Raw genomic sequence first — 21,222 nt, 5'->3', positions numbered from 1 at the left:
AGGGAAGGGGTAGGGAAGGCACTTGTGTGAAGAGGCAGAACTGGGAACGGACCTGGGATGATGCGCTGGCCTCAGAAAGGAATTAGCTTAAGGAATGTCCACTGAGAGAAAAAGTATCACTGCGTTAAAAGACCAAGAGAAAAAAAAAGTCAGCTCCTATAGTGAATCACAATGAGAGAAAGATGTATTCTGATGTGCTCCCCAGTCAAGGAAAGGGAGCGGGGCCTGTGGAGCAGGGGGCAGAGTGGGGACACTCAGAGGCACGAAAAGAATAGGAAGAAGAATCAGCAGGAGAAATCGGCAAATAAACACACATCCTCCAGATAGGACAGACACAAGCTACTCTCACACACACACACACACACACACACACACACACACACACACACACGCTTCACGCACACCAGCAACACGCAAGGAGATCAGCTGGTCTAGACTCTCAAAAGCAAAACCACCAAGCAAAAGCACACCCTGGGAATAAGGGAAGGCAGACACTGTGCGAAGAAGGGCCAAGTGAGACGCTCCCACTCACACTGTGCTGAGTCTAATGGACGGAGGCAGCCTAGCCACCAAGGCTCCCCCTCTTTCCCAGCCCCCCACATGGGCTCCCCCCTGCACCTTCAAGGTGGTCACCAACGTCACTGTGCCCTCACTCTGATTTCTCTCTCTGGTCCAGCTGCTCCAATCCTCCCACTGGCCCCAAAGGCCCTCAGGCTCACTGGGAAAGCACTGGGACCCGGACACTGAGCCTCACAGCAGATGGAAAAACAGGGCTAGGAAGCCTGTGCTGCCACTGGCACCTACCTGGTTGTGCATGAACTTGAGATTGATCCCTTCTAGGGTGACCTGCAGCAGGCCACCCTCACCCGTCTTCATGTCCTGCACGGGGAACTCGCCACCTAGTTCAGGGCCTGCGGTGGGGGAGGAGGTCATCAGCTGACTGGGGAGACGGGGAGCCCCACGCCTGACTTCCTTGTCAGGCCTCGGACACGCAGGAGCACGGGTAAAGATAAGCGGGAGGCACTTGCTCGGGGAATCATTGTCTTCTCACCGGGTTTGATGCTTTGCTGTCGGGCAGCAGCTCGCTCCATGCTATCCTTCACACAGTAGTACAGCTCCCGACACTGCAGCACACGGGGGAGAGAGCTGTCCTGTCGTCCGAGCCTTCCGGAGTCCCCCTGCTCTGCTCTCTAACGGCTGCCAAGGGCCTGGGCCGATGCCAGGGCGCCAGAGACAGCTTCATGTGTGCCACACGACAGCCAGAGGCAAGAGTGGGGCTCTGACACGGATTGTGGAATTTTAACTTCCCTGAAAGAAACTCCAGCCTCCGCCCTCAGTGCCCACCCCCAGCTCAAACAGAGCTCACGGGTACCTTCTTAGTATAGAATTTGTTGAGCTGAGTCTCAGAGCCATTTCTACGCCACAAGCACAACACCTTGGTCTTGGGACAGTAGGTCATGTTGATGAGCTTCTCGTACCACCAGCGCTCATACACCGTCCCGATGTTACTACGCAACACCACACAGTCATCACACACCTGCAGGAGTGCACAGAGCGGGGTCAGTGGCGCTTGTCTCTTAAAGTCTCCTTCAGCCCAGGCCACGCTACAGGGAAAGGGTGGGACGGCTGGTCCCGGGAGCATCCCCACGGTCAGGTTTTCTGCCTTCTGTTCACAGTCTTCCTTTGGTGGAGGCACAAACACTGAACTGCTGGGCATACTGTCCACTAGAAGGTTTACTGGAAGAAAAGGAATCACTGGCAGGAGCCTGTGAGCAAGGAGGGAGGCTCAACCAGAGTTTCAATTTTCACTTCAACCAGTGTCTGTTACCTCTTAGATGTTCTAGGCTTAAGAGGGAATCTCATGCCGCCATGTTCCAACCTTAGGAATCATCTCTGTTGACGAGTGCAAAGGCAGAGGATTATGGCAGACTTAACCAAGGAGAAAAAAATGGAACCAATGATTTTCTAATACTGCCTTGATCCTAGTTCTGCATAAATCTTTTATCTTAATTAATTAATTAATTAATTTATTTATTGATGTTTACTTATTTTTGAGAGAGAGACAGAGACAGAACACAAATGGGGGAGGGCCAGAGAGAGAGGGAGACACAGAATCTGAAGCAGGCTCCAGGCTGTCAGCACAGAGCCTGACATGGCGTTCGAACCCACAAACTGTGAGATTATGATCTGAGCCAAAGTCAGACACTTAACCGACTGAGCCACCCAGGCACCCCTCTGCATAAATCTTTTAAGTAATTAACCATACAAGTGACACGTGGGCAATGCTTACTGCAAAAAATATTATACAATTCAGGAAGATATAAATGAAAGTGAATGTGAAGTCCTCCTTCACATTCTTTTCTTGTTCAACACTCTCCAAGATCTGACTGCATTAGGTTTCTGGCTGTCCCATTACTTAGCTGTGTCACCTTGAACAAGTTAGCCTGCATCTACGTTTCTACGTTTCCTCATGTGAAGATTAAATAAGTTAACGTGCACAGACTTTTTAGAACAAAGCCAGGCACACAGGAAGTACTCTAGAGTTAGATGCTGTAACGATAATAATAATTACAATATAGAAAATGTAGCAATGATTATTATGACCCCATCAACGGTTCTCAAGTCTTTCTCCACATGAGACCATCTTCCTGAGTTCCTGAATCCCTCTCTTCTGGATGGCTCGAGGCAGCACCTCAATCTCATCATGTCCAAATCTGAAGTCCACATCTCTTCCTGGGTAGATCCTCCTTCTGCGTCCCCTAGTTGAGTAAATGGTGTCACCATTCACCCAGCTGCCCAAGCCAGACATGAAGGAGTGATGCAAGACTCCTTTTGCCTCTCACTACATCACTGAGTCCTATCCATTCTGAGTCACCCTGGAACTCTCCCCCTCCCCCGCTTCAGCCATTCATTCCTACTTCTTCTAAGTCTAAACTCAAAGGTCACTTCTAAGGGGTCACCCATGACTCCTAGACCCTCTGCTATGTTTTCCCAGACTGCCTACTCCCCTGAGCATCTTCTTTCATAACGCTCATCATACTTTATGACACTGTTTCATTAGCTGACTTCCCTGATGGCTTGTCAACCCTGGAAGGGCAAGAGGAACGATGTCTCCCTTATTCACTGCTGTAACCCCATACCCAGAGTACCTGGCATATAGTATGTGTTCCATAAACATTAAGTGAACAAAAAAGGAATACACAGGACTACCAGGTTTAACCTATTATGTTAAGAGTTACTGAGGCTCTAAAAGCCTTATGAAGAAAAAGATGACAGGGGCACCTGGGTGGCTCAGTCAGTTGAGTGTCCAACTCTTGATTTCGGCTCAGATCATGATCTCATAGTTCATGAGTTCAAGTCCTGCCACAGTCTCTGCTGATAGCATGGAGCCTGCTTGGGATTCTCTCTCCCCACCTCTATCTCTGCCTCTCCCCCGCATGCTCTTTCTCTTTCTCTGTCTCAAAATAAACTTAAAAAAAAAAATATTTAAAAAAGAAAAAAAGAAAAAGGTCATAAAATAGTTGAGTTAGAAATTAAAAATTTGAGTTCTGGTCCCAGTCTGACTCCAGGTGAAAAATGAAGACAATTACCCCGATTTCCCATAATCCTTTAAGAACACAATGTCAAGGAGAGGGGCAGGACAGGTATTTATAAGAACATAGGATTTCTAGGCTTGAAAGATGATGATAATAAAGTATCATACTTGCCTATGCTGCTGGTGGAGGTGTAAACTGGTATAGTGTTTGGAATGGCAATTTGGCAGAATCTATAAAAATTTTATTTATTAAAAAATTTGTTTTTAATGATTATTTATTTTTGAGAGAAAGAGAGACAGAGACACAGAGTGCGAGTGGGGGAGGGGCAGAGAGAGAGGGAGACACAGAATCCAAAGTAGGCTCCAGGTTCTGAGCTGTCAGCACAGAGACTGACACGGGGCTTGAACTCACAAACCATGAGATCATGACCTGAGCCAAAGTTGGACACTTAACCGACTGAGCCAGCCAGGCGCCCCTATAAAAAATTTAAATGTATATAAGCTTGATCCAGAAATTTTCACACTAAGAATCTAGTCTGTAGAAATTCTTATGTGAGTGTGCAAAGACATACAGTCAAGCATATTCAATGAAGCATTATTTTTTTTTAAGTGGGAATTGAGTAACTCATGGTATACATCCATATAACGCTTGATAATTAAACATCCATTAAAAAAATGGAGACAAGGGCATATGGCCAGCTCAGTCAGTGAAGCATATAACTCTTAATCTCAGGGTTGTGAGTTCGAGCCCCACATTGGGTATAAAGCTTACTTAATGAAAAGAAAAGAAAAGAAAAGAAAAGAAAAGAAAAGAAAAGAAAAGAGAGAAGAGAAGAGAAGAGGAGAGAAGAGGGAAGGGGAGGGGAGGGAAAGGGAGGGGAGAGGAGGGAAGGAAAAAGAAAAAAAGAAAAAAGAGGGGCCCTTGGGTGGCTCAGTCAGTTAAGCATCCAACTCTTGATTTTGACCCAGGTCCTGATCTTATGGTTTGTGGGTTCAAGCCCCACGTCAGACTGCATGTGCTGTCAGCTTGGAGTCTGCTTGGGATTCTCTCTCTCTCTCTCTCTCTCTCTTTCTCTCTCTCTCTCTCTCTCTCTCTTTCTGCTCCTTCCCCGCTTGTATGTGCATGCTCTTTCTCAAATAAACTTAAAAAAAGAGAGAGAGAAAAGAAAAAAGAAAAAAAAGGAAAAACAGAGATAGATCTATATAATATGTAGACATGGAAAGATGTCAGTCATAAATTAAGTGAAAAAAATCAAATTATGTAACAATATATGTAGTTTGATACCACTTTTGTAAACACTAAAACAAAATTACATATAAGTAAATTGTATTTATAGAAATATGCATTTTTAAAAATCATCCCAAACTCTTTGACAGTGGTTACTTCTGAGACCTAGTACTAAAGGAAGTGAAGGGAAACTTTCACTTTTTATTTACTTCTACATGGTTTGAAACTTTCACAACATATACTGTTCTACTTCTGTAATTAAAAAAGAAAAGGGTAATAGAGAGGATTTTTTAAGTCTTTGCAAAGTGCTCTCCAAGTGATCATGCGGCCAGCAGGCTGTGCAGAGATGAGAAAGGCTAAATTAGTAAGCTAACCGTAGTGGGTGACAGAGTGAGTGAGGTACAGTCTTATTTGACACTTTAAAGGAGAGGGATCTGGGAGGTGACAGATCCATTCCATACTCCAGGGACTTTGTACGAGGCTCCCCTGTATGGTGGGAAGTGTTAGTCCTATACTTCAAGGGATCTTCTCTATTTATTTTTTCAAAGGAAGAGGAAAGGGCAGGAATCACCTGCTACCTGCATGTGGTGCAGACGTCCTAAGTTAGCCCTCAACTCGAGCAGACACCTAGCCAAATTCTAAAGTTTCACGGTGGCATGACAATGACTCCCTTCTCAGCTACACCAACGCGAATGTTCCTGCTTCAGGGCAGAACTCCTGCCTCATGTCTGATAAACTATTTGCTCCAAAAGCTGTGGATGTGAAAACCCAACTCAACTAAACCAAAAGGAAGAAATACTTGTAAAAATTAGTTGATTTCACTACTTTATATGGGAGTTGTACTTGGTCCCTACGATTATGTAGAAGAGATTCATTTTAAAATTAAAAATACAGAAATAAAGATAACATAGGCAACTGCCTTTACAATCCTGGAGTAAGGAAGGTTTTTCTTTTTTCTTTCTTTCTTAATGTTTATTTTTCAGAGAGCACAAGCAGGGGAGGGGTGGAGAGAGAGGGAGACACAGGATCTGAAACAGGTTCTGAGCCATCAGCACAGAGCCCGATGCGGGGCTCGAACTCACAAACCGTGAGATCATGACCTCAGCTGAAGTCCATTGTTTGACCGACTGAGCCACCCAGGTGTCCCTAGGAAGGTTTTTCTACCTCTGACTCAAAATCCAGAAACTATTAAAAATCAATAGTAAACTTAAAAATTACAGTTGATTAATTCAACCACATAAAACTAAAAAAATTCTGCATGGCAAAAAAAACAACATAAGCAAACTCAGAAGACTCATGAGGAACTTCACAGTGGATGGAGCAGGCTGCCCACATCTAAATCCACTAATCACCAGGAGGGAGATGACCATATGGCACAATAGGCAATATACAGCACCACCTACGAAGTATTCTTGCCAAAATACTGAATCTGAAACTCATCAAACCTCAAGATTGAACTACTGGTTTATAAAAAATACAAGTGGTGGAAAAACACGTTGCCACCAAAGAGATGCAGTCAGATGCAATCAGCAAAAAAATCTAGAATGTGAGAATGTGAGATACTCCATATGGCACATTGCTTCAACAAAATAAATGGCAAAGTGGGAAGGGAACTATTATATGTTAGGAGATACTTCAGAGTCAGATCAACCAAGATCATTAATGCATTTTTTCCTTTGGTTCAGTGATGCCACTCTGAGAGTTCTTGGATAACTTGCACATGTGTGAAAGGAAGAAGGCATGGCATCACGCATAGTAGCACCATTAGCAATAGTACAAATGTGGAAGAAAAGCAAGGGCACATATATATTGACTGCTTAAATCAACTATGGTACAGTCACATCATGGAATACTACGCAGCTGTAAAAAGAATGAGAACCAGAGGGAATAGAGTCAATAACATTGTAATAACGTTACAATAATGGTGACAGATGGTGACTGCACTCATCACGGTGAGCCACGCATGATGTACAGAACTGTCGAGTCACTGTGCTGTATGCCTGAAACTAATATAACCTTGTATGTCAAATCTTCTTCAACTAAAAGAAAAAACCCATGAGAACCCTCTGTTTGTACCGACAGAGAGATCTTCAGGATATGTTCAATGAGAAAAGCAAGGTACAGATCAGTGGATATGATGCACTACCTTTCTGTAAGAAAGAAGAAAGATCAGAACTGATGCGCACATCCTATTGTGTGTGTGTGAAGTACCCCTGGAAGAAACAAAAGAAACCAATACAAGTGGTTACCTATAGGAGGGAGGGGCCAAGTGGATGGGAAATTGAGACGGAGGGCTAAGAAAGAGAACAAGGCTTCCCCATGCCTACCATTTTAGTTGTCTTGACTTAGGAACAATGTGACTACATCATCTATTCAATATTCAATATATATTTAAAAGAAATGATGGGGAATCATATATTATATCATTTGCATAAGAGCCTGACTATTAAATGGATAAATGGGTCACGAAGATGAGTAAGTGGGAGAAATATTCTGGTATCAGTTCTAGAAGTTCCTTGTGACTCCTAAATGTTCCTTTGAGACATCTGAACTAGCATGAACTAGCATTTACCTCCATGAAGAAGATATCTCCATTTGTGTCTGTCCCCGCATGTACCACAAATGTCTGCTTCTTCATGTGTCGGCTGCCACTGGACCGGATACAGAGGTCACGTCCATTCTGAGAAAAGAGAGATCTGTTAGACACATCCATATGTCTCTCTCACAGAACAATCTGGGCGGAGAATTCCGCCCCCACTCCACCCTCCCCCTCCGCCCCTCCCACCCCTCCCACCCCAGCTTCAGCAATTAAATTCCTATCAGCTTACTTAGCACAGTGCCATCTGCTGGCTATAGGCCACTAGGGACATGTTCTCAAACTTTTTGGTCTTGGGACTCCTATACCTCTTAAAAATTGACAATCCCCAAGAGCTTAGGTTTATGTGAGTTAAATTTGTAGATATTTACCATACTAGAAATTAAAACTGAAAATATTATTAATTCACTTTAAAGTAGTTGATCATTCATTAATAACACATCCATTACATGGTAATATAAATAACTTTTTAAAATAACAACCATATGCCCGCCCCCCATCCAAAAATGAGAAGACTGGCACTGTTTTACATTTTTGCACATCTCTTTAATGTTTGGTTTTAAAAAATGGCTGGATTCTCATATCTGCTTTTTCATTCAATCCATTGTGACACATTGCTTTGGTTGAAGTATATAAAGAAAATCTGGTCTCGCAAATATGTATTTGGAAAAGGGAGGAGTATTTTAAGAGAGAGACAGCGAGAGCACAAGTGGAGGAGAGGGGCAGAGGGAGAGAGAATCTTAGGCTCTATGCGGAGCGTGGAGCCCAACATGGGGCTTGATCCCACAACCCCGGGATCACAAAGTCAACTGATAAATGGATAAAGAAGATGTGGTATATATACAGTGGAATATTATTTGGTGATGAAAAAGAATGACATCTTGCCATTTGCAACAATGTGGCTGGAACTGGAGGGTATTATGCTAAGCAAAATAAGTCAGAGAATGACAGATACCATGTGATTTCACTCATATGTGGAATTTGAGAAACTCAACAGATGAACATAGGGAAAGGGAAGGAAAAACGAAATAAAAACAGGGAGGGATGTAAACCATAAGAGACTCTTAAATACAGAGAACAAACTGAGGCTTGCTTGAAGGGCGTGAGGGTGGGTAAATGGGTGACGGGCATTAAAGAAGGCACTTTTCAGGATGAGCACTGGGTGTCATATGTAAGAGATGAATCACTGGGTTCTACTCCTGAAGCCAAGACTACACTGTATATTAACTAGCTTGAAAATAAATTAATAAAAAAAGAAAAAAAGAGTTGGATGCTCAACCAACTGAGCCACCCAGGCGCCCCTGAACATTTTCTACTTTGTTATATTAAATCCATTTGTCTGCCTTACATTTTGAGTGTATCTTTACTCATAATTGAAGTTGTAACACAGATTCCACACAGTGGTCTTTTGGAAAATACTGGTTTAAGTTATGCAGCTCTTCCAAATATTGACACATTTCATTACAGAATATAAAAAAGATCACATTCATTAATATCAATCCCATTGCGGCATCTGGATGGCTCAGTTGTTTGAGCGTCCAACCCTTGATCTTGGCTTAAGATTCTCTCTCCCTTCTGCCCCTCTCCCCCTCTTGCAATCTCTCTCTAAAAAAAAAAAAAATTGGGGGCATCTGGGTAGCTCAGTTGGTTAAGTTTCCGACTTTGGCTCAGGTCATGATCTCGTGGTTCAAGGGTTTAAGCCCCACATCAGGCTCTGTGCTGACAGCTCAGAGCTTGGAGCCTGCTTCAGATTCTGTGTCTCCCTCTTTCTCTGCCCCTCCCCTGCTCATGTGCTCTCTCTTTCTCTCTCTCTCTCAAAAATAAATACATATTAAAAAAAAAAGAGTGTTTAAAAAAATTTTATTTAAAAAAATGTCAATCTCATTAGAAAAGTCTTTAAATATCAGGAAAACTCAAGCCTAAAAGCCTGCCAAATAAATACCCAACTCTGAATAACCAGTTAGTCATTCTTTCAAGTAAAAATGATGTCCCATGACCAAAGTTGACAGTTCACCTTGCAACTCAAACTGTCACAAATTGCTTTTCCTTGAAACAATCATCGTTTTGGTTTGCAACACAAACACTTTCTCTATATTTCTCATTTTGTCACATAAAATATTCAAAAGGTGTATAATCAATGATCAGATTTAATAAAATTAATGAATTTTAACTCTTTCATCAAGAACACTCTTAAGTGAAACTATTATTCATTTTTCTTTCTTTTTTTAAACTGAGAGGGCCCTCCGTGGCTACCATCACACTGCCTCACGGTGTGAAGGTATCCAGGAGTTGTAACTATCACTGCTTTTGTACCATCAGTACAAATGTCAACCTGGTAAAAAAGGCAAAGAACATTTTAGTATTATTATGAAAGTAGTTTTTCAGCTTGTGGATCCTCAGGACTCCACAGACCACATGTTGAAATGGCTGCACTAGGATGGTTTTAGGACAGAGAATCCTATCACAGATGAACAGAAAGACTAAAGCCTCATCTAGACTCAAAACCCTATTTCCAAAACTCTGTTTTCTGAAAATATACAAGCCAAGAAATGACCTATAGGGAAGCCTGTGCACTCGGCGACAAGGCCCAAGCCTGGGAGGCGACAAGTGCAGTGGGAAGGGAGCCTAGGGAACAGCCTGGCTATGCTTACCAGGTTAGCCAGCTGATCAAGCACTTCATTGATTTGCTGGCTGTACACAAGCCCAATATGCGACTTTCCCATCAGGCGCCTCACCTTCTTCCGGATGTCATTCTTATTTACCTAGAAAGTCAAAACAGGATCTTAACGAGGGATCTGCTCTTGCAAATGAGGTAGAGGGAACATACAAGAAAGTTTCCGACCATTTGAGACAATTCAGAGTCCACATCACTGAACAGGAGAGAAAATATTCAACTGTCTATTCTGCCAACAGGCTGGGAAGGAAAACCTTGGTTCTGTGTCTAGATGACTTCTGCAGAAAAGTAGCTTTTAGAGCAGGTCTGGTTCAAGTGGACAGGCGTTCAAGAAGACACCTCCTCCCTATCCCCAACCAATACATAATGTTCACCCCTAAAGGGGCCCTAAAACCCCCTGGGGCTCCTCAGAGTATAGTTCAGAAATGATGCCTTAGAGTAGTGACATTCTGGCTTGGTTGTAGCAGAGACACCTTCCCAGGGTTCGGGATCATCACTCTTTCTCAAGCAGAGTTAACTGGTACCCCTGGAGTTCAATAGAATGGAGTGAACTTACAGCAGAAAATGAAACAAACTAAGTCAGTCTATAGGGTGTTCTCGTTCTCTGCATCTGATCAACCCATCCCTTCATCTTCAGGAGGGGAGAACAGGAGGAAGAGAAACCCAGGGGCTCACTCTCAAAACAACTCTCTTCTACCCACCAACCCCAAACTCATGTTTCCCTTTCAAAACAAGACCCCTCTATTTGGTAACATTCTTCTTCCACAGGTATAACAACTAAGTACAACCAAGTCAAACTAGAACATACCATTAATTTTTTTTTTTTTTCAACGTTTATTTTATTTTTGGGACAGAGAGAGACAGAGCATGAACGGGGGAGGGACAGAGAGAGGGAGACACAGAATTGGAAACAGGCTCCAGGCTCCGAGCCATCAGCCCAGAGCCCGACGCGGGGCTCGAACTCACGGACCGTGAGATCGTGACCTGGCTGAAGTCGGACGCTTAACCGACTGCGCCACCCAGGCGCCCCCATTAATTTTTTAATGAGTAGCTCTTTTTACATCTATGGAAAATTCTATATGATAAAGGGCTAGTGCTAAAAAATGAATTCTGACTATCCTTTCTAAGGTTTTAGAAACTAATACTTAAAATTTTTTTTTTAATTCATTGTATTCTGTGGGGCGCTCTACTGGGATCCTAGAACTACTAGCAAAGGAAGCCCATTTAAATTTCTAAATAAATAAATGGTATAGAATCACCAATCATCTTTACCACATTCCTTAGCACAATAGCCTGGCAGCTTCAGACAAATGGATCATGTGTGAGCTAGATCTCAAACAGTCAATCAGGAAGAGCTCTAGTAAGATGCTCAGAGAACTTCCCAAATGTCCCAGAACTTAGGTCATAGGAAAAAGCCTTCCCCTTCTAACATCAGCAGTAGCTGGACACAAGCAAAATCGACATTACCTTCATCAGCAGCATGTAGGAGATGAGGTTGTGCAAAAGTGTGGCCAGCAAACGATCTTCATCATCCTCCAGACGCTTCCGGTCATGTTCTCCCAGGGACAGGTACCTAAGCAGGAGACAGGGACAAGTCAGCCCTCAGATGGGAGACCACAGAACTCGGAAAAGGCTGAATTTGCATTTCCCAAGCATTTGCTAAGTCTCATACCTGTCGATCATTTCCTGGGGACCCTGATCCATACCCATTCCTTCTCTCTCCAACATCACAGCATCTAAGAATGCATCTTCCCAGAACTGCATTTGGTCCCACAAAGTAGAACGCTCTTTGCCTGTGTAGAATAGAATTTTTCTAGAGGCTTATTTAACATATAAAGAATATAGCTGCCAAACCAAAATGAAGAGTAAACTCCAGATAGAAGGGACAAGTTCTAGGACAAAGGAAACATGAGCCTCTCCACCCCAGAACTAACATCCTGCCACCAGCCCCAGCTCCTCCAAGTGAGGCCCAGCCCCTCCCGAAGAGGAAGGATGCACACAGCACACAAAGAAAGGTGGTTACTTATAGAAAAGGTCTCCATAGCCGCATCCTCTAACTGGTCCCACATCGATCCTTTGTCCCTTCCTGCCAATTTGTGAGCGGGAAGGACCATGGTAGCAAGAAAGGAAAGACAGACAGACAGAAAGACAGAGGCTGTTGATTAATACCAAAATCCAGTCTCTTATAGTGCTCACCTACTGCTATTTGCAGACCTGGTAAGTCACCTGCTTCAGATATAAAAACGCCCTCTAACATCAGCACTGAGATCGGCTTAAAGCTAAACAGCTAGTTCTTTGGTGCTACCCTCTTCCCCAGCTGAGTCCAGCTTTCTTCCAGGGCAAGAGGCCTCCCCAGTCTGTTTCTCACCTAAGAGTCCCTCGTAGAGATAGACTCGCTGGCTTACATCTTCAGAAGAGCGAACTGGGCTGCCCACCAGCTTCTCCTTTACACTTGGCTTCAAGCTGTGGGCTTTCCCCTACAAAGAAGAGGTACCAGTCAGCTGCCTGAGGTACCGATGGATAGGGTTTGCCACCAGCTCACTAAGAGGCTCACACACCTGTTATCTTCCATTAGCAACATATACTCTAGGAGTCCTGCTTTTGCTACTCTGCTTGCCCCAAGGATTTGACCAGAAGTCAGTCTGATAATGCTGCTGTTACTGCCTCTTAAAACATGCAATCACATTTTCATTTTGCTTATCTTTACCCTTTAGTCTCTATAAAAGACCATTTACTCTTTAAAAAAAAAAAAAAAAAAAAAAAGCAAATTCTCTGTAGCAGCATGATGCAGTAGAAAGAACACTGGTTTTGAAGTCGGACTGACCAAGGTTCAGATCCCTGTCTCTCACTAGCTGTGTGACCTTAAGCATAAAACTTAGCTTCTCTGAGTCTCATTTTCCTCACCTATAAAAGGAAGGTATGTATCATCTACCTCACAGGACTATTACAGGAATTAAATTAGAAAAAATATATGAAGCACTTAATCAGGCCTGGCACATGGTGTTGATAAATGTTAATTTTCTCTTTCCTACTGTCTCTTAGAAATATCTGCCCCTTAGAAATATCACTAACTTTATGTGCCACTTCCACAATAGTCGGCTTTCTAATCATTCAAAAAAGATTTTTAACTGGGTCAGAGGCAGGTTTCATGCCCATTTCACAACTACTGCAATAGCATAAGCAGAGAAGCAACCAATCAAAGGTTATTAGGCAATACCTAATTAGTGTGTCTAAATGCCAGTCTCCAGATTCATAGCCCAATTCTTTGTTCAATGGACCATACTGACTTAATCCAATTTATTTCTTACTGTTTAGCCTTTTTTTGAGCCAAGAAATTTAATTGCTCTCAGCAACTCAGCTGTACAAAAACAGCCCTTGCCCACCAGCACAGAACAAGTAAGAATTTGTCCCAGGAAGGTGCCAGGAAAGGCAGCACACAGCTGAAAGGCTTTTTGCAAGACTCCTATCCCATATTATCTATCTTAACTTCCAGAATGGAGACACACGGGAAGGATTTAAAATACTCTCATTAAAATGGTCTATTTAGACTCAAGGAAAGTTAAGGTCCATTAACTTGAATGGCTCTGCTGACTTTCCATCCCATTTGCCACCTTCACTCAGGGATGTCACCTGCTCTATCAGAAACACACACAACAGAAAGCCCTGAGGGTGGGAATGATCACCAGTGTTAAATATTTGATTGCATTTAAATTCCATCTTCCATGCTCCCCACAAAGATAAGGACCTATAAGCTCCTGTAGAGACTATCCATTCTCGACTCTAATAAAGTGACAAGCGTATCAGAGTGCTTAGTGCTGTTTAAAGAGGCACGTATACACCAAAAAGTAGGGTGTCTAAAGGCAAGAACTAAACAGAATTAATTTAATTCCAACTGATTGCTGGCTTTTTATATGATGTAGGGCAAGTTCTTTTTCCCTAAGGCTTTGTTCCCATCAGAAGAGATTAGTCACAGAAACAGTGAATTGCAAACTTGTTTGAGAGTGAGAATCGTGCCTTATCTCTCTTTCTTTAGTACAGAATATAGCACTTAGTAGATCACTTAATAGATACTTATTAATGAATGAAAACATCAAATAACTGTTAAAAATATACTAAAATAGGGGCGACAGGGTGGCTCAGTTGGTTAGTGTCGGATTCTTGGTTTCGGCACAGGTCGTGATTTCACGGTTCGTGAGTTCAAGCCCCGCACTGGGCTCTGTGTTGACAGTGAAGAGCCTGCTTGGGATTCTGTCTCCCTCTCTGCCCCTCCCCTGCTCGTGTGCACATTCTCTTTCTCTCTCTCAAAAATAAATAAACATTAAAAAAAAAAAACATACTAAAATAAAATAAAAATGAAATAAAATGCTATTTTAAAGCGCTGTATAGAGCAGTGACCAGCATAAAACCAAACTATTCCATAGCAACAGGCTGACTGGTACACACTATAACTGCCCTGACATTGCCACAAAGTACCCATCACCTTGTCTATTGTAAATGTGGGGATTACTGCTACTTAGGATTTGAGGCCCTTATCTGAGTGGGAGGGGAGCCCAACTCCTCAGTGATTCTTGAGAGGATCCTAAAAGCCCCAGATCATGGAGTCAAATAATTCTGAAAAAAGATTTGAGAAACATTTTCTTTGAAGCCAGATATATCAGGATTATTCATTCCTGACTGATTCCTGATATTCTCCTTTCCTTCTAACTGCCCCCTAACTTTTCATTCTTTTCTAATCCACTGCCCTCCCGTGAAAGAGCTGATCTCCTTTTGTTAGTAAACAAAACTCACAAAGATGGTGCTGGTAGCGGAGTTGGTCTCAATTTCACTATCAGACAAAGTGCCCCGAGAGCTGGCCAAGTGCGCGCTGCCCTCACCACCTGCTCCATCACCTGCGTTGCTGCTCAGGTCACTGTCTGCTCCAAGGGTCTCTCCAGAACTATTACTCACCTGGAAAGGAAAAAGGGGTAGTAAGGGATATTCCCCAGGGAAAGGTTCCCAGAAATGCCCAGCTGTTAGAGCTCTCCACTGCCATAGAGAAAGCACTGAACTTCAAAGGTGGGTCAGATAGCCTCTGGAAGTACCTTCTTTACAGGATGAGGTGCCCTGGGTGCAATCTCAGGGTCTGATCCCATGCATACAAACCTAGGACAGGTGAACATCTCCACCATGAGAACCAAGCTGACCTGAGACTAAGAGCCTCCATGGGAGAAAGCAGCCCCCTTTTCCAGAGGGAAGCTCACACCCCACCCACCAAGATGCCAATGTGGTGTTCCCCTACCACGGTGCTAACTTCAGAGTCCTGACTTGAGCTTCGGATCATAACAGCTGGACTCACACCAATGACAGAGTCTGGATCAGTCCTCTGAAACGACACGGGGACTCAGACACATTAGAAGGGGTGTCCCATATACTCCTGGTTTCTCTAAGAAATACTGTATCTTCTTCCTTCTCCCCATCCCCAGCCTACTATTACCATCCCTAAACAGGTCATAAGAAATTTATTTTTTTCCTGAATATAAAATATACATAATAGAAAATAATAAAAACTATGTAATAAAAAATAGTAAACACTAAAGAAATACATACTCACTATAGAAAATACAAGAAAGAATAGGTAAACAAAAGCCATAAACCTACCACTGATATTAATCACTGTTAAGGTTTCAGTACATTTCCTTTTAGTCTTTTCTACATACATTTTAAAAATAAAATGGGAATCATACTACATGTAGCTGTGTAAAGCATTTTCCCATGTCACTACATTTTTAAAAACAGTCTTCAATGATGTTAATATCATAGTACATGATGTATTATACTTATTTCATCAGTCCACTATCACTGGGCAAGCATGTTGCTTTGAGGTTGTCTTTTTTTTTTTTTTTTTTTAACTTAAAGAAGTATTCTGAGAGAGCAAATTTAATTCTCGCAATTCTTAACAAGGTCGTCACAAACCTGGGAACCAGATGTCAGGCTCACGCCACTGTCCGCGCTGATCTGGGACTTTTTCTCTTCTGTCTCACCAAGGTCAAAGACGGGTTTGATTACTTCAGGCCCTGGGTAGGGGAAGACCTCTGTCACCCAGTGCACACACACAAGGGGCAGGCTGGTGAAGGGAAAGGGACAGCAGCACAGCCTGGTCCCAGACCTGTTCAGCGTGTCCCAGTCACCTTTCCAGGGACTGCCCCCACCTCGGGCCCCATTGGAAGAAGTCCCCAGATGCCTTAAGAACCAAGTAGGACAAATTAAACCTGGTCTCAAGGGGTTCTGCAGCCATCTTCACAACCTGAGAAAATGCTGAGCAAATCATTCTAAAACAGAAAGCTCCACAAACAAATGTCTAAACCACATTCCACTACACTCAGAGTCAGAGCTTCACTGGTGTGTACAACCGGTTATGGGTCCCCAGGTCACTCGGTGCTTCCCCAGCAAATGTATCTAAAAGGGGCTAGAAAAGGATAGGCCCAATGCGATACAGAAACACCAGCTGTTTCTGTGGACACAGCCTACCCCAACCCTACTTCTACATTTGAGATAAAAAAAACAAACACACTGTCATTTTTCCCCACCCACCCACAGTAGTATGGCAGAAGGACAGAATGACAGAAAGCAAGAAAGCGTGCCTAGGCAAGCCACCAGAGAGAGCTGGGAAGCTACAGACTCAACACGGAGGGACAGCAACCATCTCTGCCAACTGTGCCCACAGGCCTTCTAATGGGTGAGGGAGATCTCAGCCAATGAGGGGCACTGAAATAGGCGACCATTCTCCCCACCAACTCTGAAGCAATAGAGAACCAAGGTCTAAGGGACTTTACTCGATAGATGCCCTGATTACAGCCTGATTGCTAGGAGGAGCGGGGAAAGAAGCAGCCTACAAGTCACGTACCTGTGAATCACATACCACCTACCTGCTTTCATTCCAAATACCCCCCAAGAGCAAATTTGGGGTGGGGCTGACAAAGAGAGCCTGCCCCAACTGGGCCTGGGGAGTTGGCAGGTATGGGAGATTTGGGAACAGGAAGGGGCATTTGTTCCTTACTCTGTTTTTCCAAAGCTTTTTGCTTTTTCACTTCCTGGTGCTTGTTCCACAATTCTACCCCAGATGCAATGTAAGCAGGAGAGAAAGACAGACAGAGTCAGAGGCTGGTCAGACAGACAGAATGGAAACCCACCCAACCCAAGCTGATTCAGTCTCAGGCACAGGATTACATATTAAGAGATAAAAAGAGATCTTCATTTTGGGAGGTTAAAAAATCAAGAGATCTAATGCCTTTCCCCCACTCATGAACTAAAGACTCTAAATTCCTAACCCAAACCTTAACGTGGTAGTAAAAACCTTGCAGAACGTGAGAGATGGAACTGCCTTGGACCGAGCTCTTTCCTTTTGGCCTGAGAAAACTGATCCTAATGAGGCCGGAGCACTTGCTCCAGATCATGTAACTTAGGATCACCTGGGACCATGCTTTCTCTGCCAAATGAGCTGGGAAACAATTTTTAAAGATTCTAGACAGATGATCACCGCAAGCAGCCAAAGGGGTTCAGAAGTGTGAGCACAAACCTGGCTGATTCACACGACTGGATAGAGGCCACTCATGCGGGTGGTTAGCATCCTTCCTTGTTGCTACCAAAAAATCCAATTCACCCTCAGTATTAGCATCTGCCCTGCCAAGTGACCCGTTCTCAGCTAGTCATCTGGAAAAATGCTTTCAGTAAAGGTGACAGAGAACACTAAATGGTCAAGAATAGGATCTTCATTAGGGTAAAGAAGAGAGAATACTGATCACAGCATTCTTTTCCTGGAAGAACTTGAGTGCCTACTTAGTCCAATCTCTTCATTTCCCAGATGAGGAGACAGAGACCCTGAAAAGAGGAAGTGCTTTGCCCAAAGTTTCATTCCTAGCTGGGGGGCAGATACAGGACTAAAACTCCGGACCTCCAGACTTGCAGGCTGGTGCTTTTCCTAGAGCATCGCATCATGTGGGAGAAAGACTGGGTTGGCTGCCTCTAGGACACTATTCTGCTGGCTAGAGAAGTGCAGTTCCCCAACAAAGGAAACTGGTTCCTCCTCCCCACTTTTGGGAGCATAAGACAACTGCTAATGGTGTGGCAAAGAAGCATCAGCTAGAAGCAAACTGCCCAGGGAGACAGAACCAGAAAAAGAAAGACACAGCCTAGATGGCTCTAGGTCAAGTGAGTCAAATGGAGGTGACACCCAGAGAGCTCACTAAGGCATTGCCTCAGTGGGAACAGAGAGACACCAAACGTAAACAAGCTCTTGGTCGAGTCCAGTGAGAAAAGGTTTGAAGAAAAGCCGATTCAGAAATCTATACCTTGAGGTCCAGCGCCCAGGGAAATGGGGTTGTTGGACACACCCCAGGAAAGCAAATTTGAGGGTAGTGTAATGGTTGGATGGGAGAAAACTGGCCAGACAATTATAATTTTATAGGCCAAAGACGCATCTATAAACTTTCTTATAGCTTCCTGGACCTCACATCTGAAGAAATCCAGATGTAAATAAAAAGTGGGACAAGGAATATAGCTCAGACTCCCTGCACTAAGCCTCACTGGCCCCTCGAAGCAAAACTTCCATTCTTCCTCTAAGATGTAGGTGGGGGTGCCTGTAAAGGAAGCATAAGCGATAAAGAAGTACAAAGAAATTCCATTAGAAATGGATGCAGATCTATCTCCCTCTCTAGAAAGCAAAGCATGGGGAAAAGAAAGGCAGGATTCTGAATGAATTGAAAGGAGGGAGAGGTATTTTAGAAGTCCGAACCCTCCACCACACCAAACACGGTGATACATACCAATAGACGCTACAAAATTCTCTTCCTTTAAACTTCTGGTGTCTAGCTCTTTAGGACCCTTTCCTGCAGCACTTGGTGCCCGAGGTCCTAGCTGGGGAACTCTCAGCTGTGCCATAGCCTTTGGGTCCCCCCGCCCAGCCAGGCCAGGATCCTTGCCAACTGGTGTATTTACGCTCTCTGTTGGACTTCTCTTCCGCTTGTCTGGTTCTAGGAAAAGAGGGAATACAGGAAGAGGTCAAGAGAGACAATGAGTGGGAATCAAGCTGCGGGAACGAGGTGGGAGAAGCAAGGAGGATGCAGAATGGAAAAAGTGCAAGGAAAGAAAAACAGACATCTTATTTTTCATGACAGAAAAACACCCGGTACGTATAAACATGCATTAAAAAAGGAAACCCCGAAGCCTGAGGGGAAACAGCCTGGCACCGGGAAACCTGTGAAGGAACAAGCCTTCTTTGGAGATGAGTGGAAGAGTTGTGGACAGCGCCCGCCCAGCTGGTGCGATCCCTACCTTTACTGTAGTAGTGGGTCTGGGCAATCTCCAGAAGCCCAAAGGTGCTGGCCATGCCTCCCAGGCCCGCGTGGGCATAGGACTGCTCCAGGCTGAGCACCGTGCACTTGAGCAGGTCTAGCATCCCCTTGTACACCTTTCGACTGACCTCCTGCAACAATAACCCAGGGGCTGGAGTGGGCAAAATTGCCTTCGGGGTCCAGGTCCCTCCGGCAGTTGATTCCAGCTCCTCACCCCAGACACTGACCACATCAGGGATGACGTCTTGCCGGGCGTCGTCCTCCGACTGCACTGTGCGGTTCAGCTTGCTCAGGACAAAGACGCGCAGCTGCTCACTCTCCAGCAGCCGGCGCACCTTTTTCATGTTGAGCCAGCCAACGCCCTGGCCGTCCAGCACACTGTGCACCACCTCCTTCAGGAACTGCTGGTTCTCACTACGGGGTCCACACACAGCTTCTGTGGTCATCGGCTTCTTTGCAGAGCACCCCGCCTCTTTCACCAGACTAGATGTTTGCCTCCAGGGGCAAAACGCAAAGCCAAGTCTCCAGGGGTGCAAGTCCCCTGCACCCCCCACCACTCCGGATCGCCTGGTGTGCCCACATACCCACCACTGCTGTTTCATTCTTCTCACCAGGGTGAGCTACTACTGTTGCATGGGAAGTCAGAATGCGCAGGGCTCCCGAGAATTGATTTCATCCACCCAACTGACAGGTTCTCTCCCACTCCTGAGCCTCCCTACAGTGTGGTACAGGAATCGCTACCTCTATCAGAGATCTTTTGTAATAGCTCAGCCATGGATTACCTAGAATTGCTGGATCGACCCTGAGGTGATGGAGGCTCTCTTTTCACTGTTGGGCTGTGTTTAATAACAGATGACTTCTGGTCCACTAAGGCCCTCCTGTTTCCTATAGCCAGGAAGGTAGGAATGAGAGACATCACTACTGTAGTCCAGCAGCCTTGTCAGCACAGCCCTGGGAAGCCACGTTCCACACCCGTTCCCCAGAAGGGCCGGGTGAGGGTGACCCCAGGGCATCACACATAGGTAGAAACCAGCCATGGCAATGTGGAGGAAGTGGGGATGGAGACTCAGGCCACTCCACATGCACCAGCAGCATGCCCCACGGGCAAGCACGGGCGTCACGGGGGACAGGGCAAGGCAGGTCACCCATGTGGTACCACTTGCTCCATGAGGAGGATGGCCCTCAGGCAGGCACAGAAGATGCTAGGAAAAAAAGATCATGCACAGCTCACGGGCAAGACCCACCTTCACCACTCCCGGGGCCGGCTTCAGTAACAATCTCCATTAGAGTATTTAGCCCAAATACTGGGACACAAAATACACAATTAGTAGGTGCACCATGATACCACAACCCCTATATCCCTCGATGGAGCTGTAAGTCAGATAGTCTGAGGATTCTCCCAAAGCTTAGTGCACATAACCTTAGTTCTCAGGCACCTCAGAGCTGGAAGCCAAGAGATCAGGAATCAACCAAGGCTCTAGGAAAGACCATTCTTAAGACTATGGCCTCTCAGAGCCAGGGGCAGGGTACATGACACAAGGGACCTTCGGGTACTAAACAGGCACATGCATGAAAGAAGGACCGCTGGTTTTCATGAAACATCTAGCACAGGGTCCACAGGGCTTGCTGGTATGCAGAGAGAGGAGACCCATCTTGCAGATGCTGTCATGGGACGTGGGGTTGGGGTGTGAGGATGGGAGGTGGATGGGAGTGGGAAGTGCACAAATGAAGCATCAGCATGCAATGAAAGCGCTTCAATTGCTCCCCTCCCCAACTGTATCAAATGAAAGCCGGTGACGCTAACACTTTTCTACCCCTAACCTACAGAGTCAGGTGCAGATTGACGCCACAGTGCTAGTT

General features: G+C 44.7%; 1 protein-coding gene across 16 annotated transcripts in view; it reads right to left on the bottom strand.

Annotated features, from left to right (window-relative positions):
- Positions 1–21,222, bottom strand: part of MADD (MAP kinase activating death domain) — a 40,801-nt gene that overhangs the window by 4,687 nt on the left and 14,892 nt on the right. For 11 of the 16 annotated variants that reach the window (XR_006208550.1, XM_042959137.1, XM_042959140.1 and 8 more), the window contains 15 exons: positions 20,145–20,247; positions 19,590–19,776; positions 19,343–19,493; positions 18,835–19,041; positions 15,986–16,086; positions 15,312–15,395; positions 14,822–14,980; positions 12,402–12,510; positions 11,706–11,826; positions 11,501–11,606; positions 10,011–10,121; positions 7,336–7,443; positions 1,373–1,537; positions 1,052–1,124; positions 805–911 (listed from right to left, as the gene is read on the bottom strand). Coding sequence is in view for 15 of the 16 variants with exons in the window: in XM_042959137.1 (XP_042815071.1) it covers positions 805–911; positions 1,052–1,124; positions 1,373–1,537; positions 7,336–7,443; positions 10,011–10,121; positions 11,501–11,606; positions 11,706–11,826; positions 12,402–12,510; positions 14,822–14,980; positions 15,312–15,395; positions 15,986–16,086; positions 18,835–19,041; positions 19,343–19,493; positions 19,590–19,776; positions 20,145–20,247 (1,892 nt within the window). In the remaining variant the exon portion in view is untranslated. Of the gene's footprint in view, positions 1–804; positions 912–1,051; positions 1,125–1,372; positions 1,538–7,335; positions 7,444–10,010; positions 10,122–11,500; positions 11,607–11,705; positions 11,827–12,056; positions 12,120–12,401; positions 12,511–14,821; positions 14,981–15,311; positions 15,396–15,985; positions 16,087–18,834; positions 19,042–19,342; positions 19,494–19,589; positions 19,777–20,144; positions 20,248–21,222 lie in introns of all 16 variants that reach the window. The other 5 variants (XM_042959138.1, XM_042959142.1, XM_042959139.1 and 2 more) reach the window with 3 other exon arrangements.

The sequence above is a fragment of the Panthera tigris genome, chromosome D1 (assembly GCF_018350195.1).
Source record: "Panthera tigris isolate Pti1 chromosome D1, P.tigris_Pti1_mat1.1, whole genome shotgun sequence".
NCBI lineage: Eukaryota > Metazoa > Chordata > Mammalia > Carnivora > Felidae > Panthera > Panthera tigris.
This window is presented reverse-complemented; position numbering and strand designations above follow the sequence as displayed.